General features: G+C 37.0%; 1 protein-coding gene across 3 annotated transcripts; it reads left to right on the top strand.

The window, feature by feature from the left end:
- The first annotated feature begins 358 nt into the window (after positions 1–358).
- On the top strand, positions 359–5,779 carry LOC125188362 (protein CLT3, chloroplastic). Of its 3 annotated transcripts, none has more exons than XM_048085157.1 (10): positions 359–824; positions 2,300–2,445; positions 2,979–3,016; positions 3,584–3,699; positions 4,205–4,301; positions 4,393–4,428; positions 4,666–4,716; positions 4,798–4,921; positions 5,062–5,187; positions 5,302–5,779. In XM_048085157.1, exons 1-10 carry the CDS (start codon positions 412–414, stop codon positions 5,466–5,468), a joined length of 1,314 nt encoding a protein of 437 aa, XP_047941114.1. In that variant the 5' UTR covers positions 359–411; the 3' UTR covers positions 5,469–5,779. The 3 variants fall into 3 exon arrangements, with proteins under 3 accessions (XP_047941114.1, XP_047941116.1, XP_047941115.1); XM_048085159.1 differs by lacking the exon at positions 359–824 and adding an exon at positions 1,542–1,644 and having other exon boundaries at positions 5,302–5,751; XM_048085158.1 differs by lacking the exon at positions 359–824 and adding an exon at positions 2,084–2,211 and having other exon boundaries at positions 5,302–5,751.
- The last annotated feature ends 769 nt before the right edge of the window (positions 5,780–6,548 follow it).

Raw genomic sequence — 6,548 nt, 5'->3', positions numbered from 1 at the left:
TGGTACTGCTGTGAGGGTTGTGATGTGCACATAAAAATTTGAAATTGATCCATTTAAAAGATTAAGAAACAAGAAATTATAGCAGTATTTGACATACCAAATTAACGTGTCTCCTATTCATAAAAGTAGTCCTATCTTTTTATTTGTATTTATTTATTAAAATTAATTCCATACTAAAAATGACAAATTATTTTGAATCTATTATCCATATTTATTTTCTCTCTTATATTTTATCCATGTTTTCATATTTTTTAATTTCTGTTTTAATCCGTAGAGAATCCGGAATGTTGAAGTGACGTTCACACCCACGTAGTATCAAAAATCAAATTTGTCTTCTTTCTCTCTCTTTCTCTTTCTTCATAAAAAGGCACACAGCAATGGCAATTGCATCAATTCAACTTTCATAAAAATATGTCAGCATGTTGCCGCTCTCTGCACCCCCCTCGCCACATTCCAATGCGCATCTCCTCCACCAACCTCTTGCAACTCAATCAACATCGCAAATTCCGGCCAAGGAGACACGCAGGCGCGGGCGCAGTTGAGGTCTTGCTCAGGTCGAGGCGCCTCGTCATCGAATCGGCAGCGGCGGGAGGGGGAGACAAAGGGGATGAGCCGAGGAAGAAGGGGAATCCGCCGCCTCAGTGCTGCGCGCTCGATCGAGACGCCGTGGAGGCTAACTCCGGAGGCGCTGATCGGAGGGCGGAGGTGGTGATTGCGACCGTCGCCACGGTGGTCCTCGGTGTCGCGAATCGCGTGCTTTACAAGCTCGCGTTAGTTCCTCTCAAGCATTACCCCTTCTTTCTCGCTCAGCTCGCCACTTTCGGGTAACTCTGCGATTCTTCATTTAAAAATAAAAATAAAAAAATTAATGTTTTAAATTCCAAACAAGTTCTGGTTTCCGAAATTGATCGTTGAGTCTGCATTCAATTTCAGTTTCGTTCAAAATTAAATGCTAGTATCAGAATTCGTATACTAGTTTTTTGCAGAATCTGATTTCGAATAAAATGTAGTGTTTCAATTACTAACAGATAGATTGGAATATTGTTGCATTGGAAACTGGAAATGAATAATTAATTAAATAGCGTGAGAATAAGGAAAGAAATTTTGGTGATGGGACGCGTGAGAAGGGGCAATCGAAACCGCGGTCGGCGCCGGCGGAATTGAAGGTCGAAAAAATTGAGAACACGTGTGAGGGTATATTTGTCTTTTTGGCACTCCCGAGATTTGGAATCAAGCGTAAAAGAAGATAATTGTTGGTTGAACGCGAGGACGGAGTGTGCCGCACTGTCGAGTGCTATGAATGATTAGCCCCACCACCAAGAGAGGGAGAGGTTGATTGATGCCTTTTCTTAATTGGATTAAATTAATGAGAGTCGCTATGATTAGGCGTATGGTCATGTGGTTTATCACTGTTTCTATTTCATACACAGCGCGATCCAACAATCCTTCAGTTCTTATGTTAGTAAAAACTAATAGGTACTACCAAGTATTTCATTTCTTGTTTAGGGTATAAAGTTAAGGTCTTTATGCTTTAGCAAAAGGCTAAGGCTGGGTTTGCTGCACTTTTATATGAAAAGGACATGAGAGTTTGCCTATATGAGGATGGTGCTAAATGGGGTCCCCTTTGAAGCAGGACCGTTGGTGGTGAGTCGGATTTGGAGTTGTGTAACCCCACATAGGACAGCTACATAGATTCCCTTTGCATTTTCTCTTCTTCCATGTGCTACATATTTTCTTAATTGTCAGCCCCTATATTTCTATGGCATGTGGTGTTTGAAAAGGATGCTTGCTCTTTCCATTCTCCGAATTTCAAACTAACTTGAATGTCACAATCTAACTAGTGAGAATAATTTTGGTTACAGCATTCTATGCTTTGGTTGGTTTGTCCACATGCTTCTTGTTTAGAAGGGCATATAAGCTACCCATCTAATTGGCCTAGAAAAATTCTATTCCTGTAATAGTAGGATTATAATTAGTGGCGGACTTCCCACGCTGACAAGTGATAAGATTTTTGCTTGAAGAACTAATGCAAATTTTACTTTTTTTGACTAATGCTATATACCAGAGGCTTTTGTTGTTTTAAGCATTTGATTCTGATATGGAATTTACTGGAAACATGTGTATTTTGCTGTGGGATAATTTATTTACTGTTGACTTTATAGAGACAGGATACCTGTACAGAATCTGGATAAATGCTAGAATCTACTCATGGTTCCTCTTTCCTTCTACTGATATTTGTCACACTTTTGGCTAATGTAAATCGTAGTTTTACTAATTGTGATCCATTCACATGTTCCAGGTATGTAATTGTATACTTCTCAATCTTGTATCTCCGGTATCAAGCTGGCAAGGTTACTGATGAAATGCTATCGTTGCCGAAATCTCCATTAATTGTTATTGGCCTGTTAGAGGCTCTAGCAGCAGCATCTGGGATGGCTTCAGGAGGTAATTCATTTATAAGGATTTGAGGCATCCTATATTTGTGATGTAGTGATCCTTTCAATGGTTTAAAGTCCATCTTTTGGTCGTGTAATGCAGTTTTGTTTGTCTGTTGCCAGCTTTGTAACTTGAAATAATCTGGGGTTACCCCATTGCATCTATCTCTGCTGCCTATATATATCTCAGAATATGCATAATAGGGAGTTTAAACTTCATCACGTTTTCTCACAACCCATATGCATAATATGAAAATGGGTTAGCATGAAACCTGATTGCTTGCCTTGAGCAATTTGTGGTTTATATTTAACTGTTACAATCATATGCTTTGTTTATGAGGCGAATAGTTTTCTCCTTTTCTTTAATTTGATGGATAAAAATCTTCCTATTGTGTGCTCGTATAAAAGTATTCACTTTAAATTTTGCTAATAGTTTCAAGTTTATCTTTGCTAATAGTTTCAAGTTTATCTTACTTAACAACAACTAGCAAGTGAATTTGTCCTGATTCAGTGCACACTAATGGTTTTTCCTTATTGAAACAGCTGTTCTTCCTGGGGCAGCGATTCCCATACTGTCACAGGTAACTCTAAACTGATTATTCATTTTTCTGTTAGCATTGTAAATAGGCTGCAGTGAGAACTAAAACAACTGATATAGTTAATGTTCTGTACTCTGCATTGCGGATAACATGTTGAGTGGTCTCTCAGATGAATGACTGCTGTCCTATTGATAATTTGATATAATAGGGAATTAGTATACAGCACTGAATCGATGGAGGTCCTGAGTATTAGTATAATATTAATGAAACTGTCTTTGCTTTCATATTAATATTCTCGAAGTAGAAGTCCTATATAGTACTTATATTATTATCTTAAACTAGCCACAGTGATTTTGCTCTTATTAATAGCCGAGTCTCGATTTAAGTCTAGGAAATAGCAGGCACTTGACAGATAAACTGTTTGGTATCAATGCATGTGTTTGTTGTGTGTGTGGATGTTTATGTTGTACATTTGATATTCTCTCTGTCTCGGCCCCCATTCCTGGTGCTTGTTTGAGGTGGGGGAAGGGAGTGTTGGGATTTTTTTTACGCAACTTTCAGGGAAATGTCGAATGGCATGTTAATTTTGTATATCTGTAATCTTTGCAGAGTTTTCTTGTCTGGCAACTTGGGCTTTCGTATATATTTCTTAAAAGGAAATATAGATTCAACCAGTTGTTCGGTTGCTTTCTGGTAGCAGCTGGAGTAGTAGTAACTGTTGCAAGGTATTTTTTTTTTTCTGTCAGACTACACAGTATATATGACTTACAAATGTAGGCAAGTAACCTCTGAAAGCTCTTGGAGACTTCATTACAAATGGTAGAAGGCCATAATCCAGACTATTTATTACCCTCTGAAGTATTATGAACCTTGATATGATAGGACATTTAAATGAAAGTATTAAATTGTATGTTAGATATAATAGATAAGGTACAAAATGGGAGTATATATATAGAACTTATATGAATATTTTGTAAGAATTAGTTTGTGATGGAAGTCTTCCCAATGCCTTGCAAGAGGAAGGCTTTCGCTTGTTTCTTTCATTGTTCTTTCAGTTATTTATCAAGCAGTTTCCTATTCGTGCATAATCTCTTTGTTATTGCATTAAACGTGTGTTTTGTGTGAATCGACCCTTTTTCCCTCCATATCACACGTGGAATTAGTAACAACCGTCTGACTAGTGATTTCTGCACATCATCGATTATATTTTGTCACTATTTGCATTTGCAGCGGATCAGGTCCTGGATCACTCACGACAAGTGGGTTATTTTGGAGTAGTTTAATGATTATTTCGTTCTTCCTACAAGCTGCTGATACAGTCTTGAAGGTAATTTAGCTTTCCTTTTGGACAATAAGCTTGTCCTATTTTGATGTTCTATGTAATTTCTCTTACTCAAGATATTCACCTTTTTTTTCAGGAAATAATATTTCTGGATGCTGCCAAAAGATTAAAGGTACACGTGTCAATGTGTTTTCCTAATACAAATTTGTAAATAACAAGACAACGATATAGGTTTATTCAGGTTGTTTCCAGTAGTTTGCTGGACTTTCAAGTTCATATAAATCAGAAAAAGTGACCAGTTAACATGGTCTTCAATTAAGAAGCATTCAAAAAATCTGATATCTGATTTTACTCGATTCAAATATTCAATTGAACGATACCTATCTGACATTTGTTGCCTGGATGGCAGGGAGGTTCGATGGATCTATTTGTTGTAAACTCTTATGGATCTGCTTACCAGGTCAGCTTTTAAGTGTAGATAGAGTTAGAACACAGTACTTTAAATTTACGACAAGCCTGACACTTTCAAGCGCATGAACAGGCTGTTTTTATCTGCCTCCTCCTCCCGTTCTTGTCAAACCTATGGGGCATTCCATTTAGTCAACTGCCAAGTTATCTTAAAGATGGTGCTGCCTGCTTTTTGAATACCGGTACCATGTTAAATCGTAAGTCATGGTCTTCTCATTATTAGATCTTCAAGATTTATGCCTGAGCCATACCTATGTGTGCTTGTTTGTGTGAATCGATATATTTTGTTTTGGCGGTCAAGTGTTATTCTTAAACATTAAACTTCTTCCGATCACAGAATGTAACGGTGCACCTTTACTCCCGCTGCTATTTGTCATTGTCAACATGGGTTTCAACATATCTTTGTTGCATCTGCTCAAGATCTCCTCCGCTGTGGTATCTTGTCTCGCGTCAACAGTTTCAGGTTGGTTGATTATTCGAACTCATTACTTTTATAGATAACTTGTGCTGCAATAGCCCTTGAAACTGGTTTTCTTTCTTTTTATGGCATCTTATACTCTGCACTTTGTGATGTTAGTGCCAATATCAGTGTATATGTTTACATTGCCGCTTCCATATCTTGGGGTCGCCTCCTCCCTTCCCCCGGGCTTTGTAAAGGGGGCTATAGTCCTCGTCGTGGGTCTACTAGTTTATCTCTGGAGACCTGCACCAAATTCGTCGAGAAGTCCTTCTCTTGTGAACTAGGAAATAAGCAAAAGATGCCTGCACATATACGTACTAGTGCATTAATTTGATCGAGAGCGAGGAGATCAAGTGGTGCATCAGCGACGAGTGCCGCTTATGGTGGCTTTGCTAATTGAGTCATTTTGGTGGTGCTAACTGCGGATGGCGATTCATGACAATACCATGACTCGTAAGAGTATTGGCATGAGGGAGCTGGATGGTATAATTTGTGATTTATGTTGTATACAAATTTTGAATGTTGTGTAATTTATAATTTATGCGTATTTCATAGCTTCATTGACAATTTCTCTTCAAATCAAAATACTCCATCAGTTCGTCCTCAAAAAATAAACTCGTTTTATGCGTCTCTAAAATTAGACCAAGTTTAAACACTATAGAAAGTTTTAAACAATTAATAATGCTATACATCATTTATAATACGGATCTCATAATTTACTAAGTATTCTTTCTCTCTTTTTTTACTTTTTTTTCTTTTTTCTCTTACTTTACTAATTATAAATTAAAATCTGTGTTATTTACTCCCTCCTTCCACAATAATTGTCACTCTTTTTCATTCGATCCGTTCTACAATAATTGTCAAGCTTCATTTTTATCATAAATGGTAGATAGGTCAACATTCCACTAACTCTCTTCACTCCTATTTTATTATAAAATCAATATAAAAAATGGGTCTTACATTCCACTAACTTTTCCAATCAACTTTCTTTTACATTTCTTAAAACTCGTGCACATAATAAGAGTGACAATTATTGTGGGACAGAGGGACTACAAGTTTATTTACTCCCTCCGTCAACGAAAAATATGGCACTTTGACATGAGTTTAAATGTTGAATTAGTAAAGTAAAAGAGAATGAAAAAAGGTAACAGAGAAGTAGTGTTAGTGGAATGTGAGATCAATATTATTAATAAGAGAGAAGGGAAAAAAGTAAGAGAGCAGTTGTTGAAAACTTTTCTTTTCTGAATGTGCTCTATTTTTCGTGGACAACTAAAAATGACAAATATATCCTATTGTTCGTGGATGGAAGGAGTATTTTTTTAGACATTAGTTCAAAATACTCGAATCTCGATGGCATATTTTAG

This window comes from Salvia hispanica, chromosome 5, assembly GCF_023119035.1.
Source record: "Salvia hispanica cultivar TCC Black 2014 chromosome 5, UniMelb_Shisp_WGS_1.0, whole genome shotgun sequence".
Lineage (NCBI taxonomy): Eukaryota > Viridiplantae > Streptophyta > Magnoliopsida > Lamiales > Lamiaceae > Salvia > Salvia hispanica.
The sequence above is the reverse complement of the archived record's forward strand: the minus strand, read 5'-3'. Positions and strand labels throughout refer to the sequence as shown.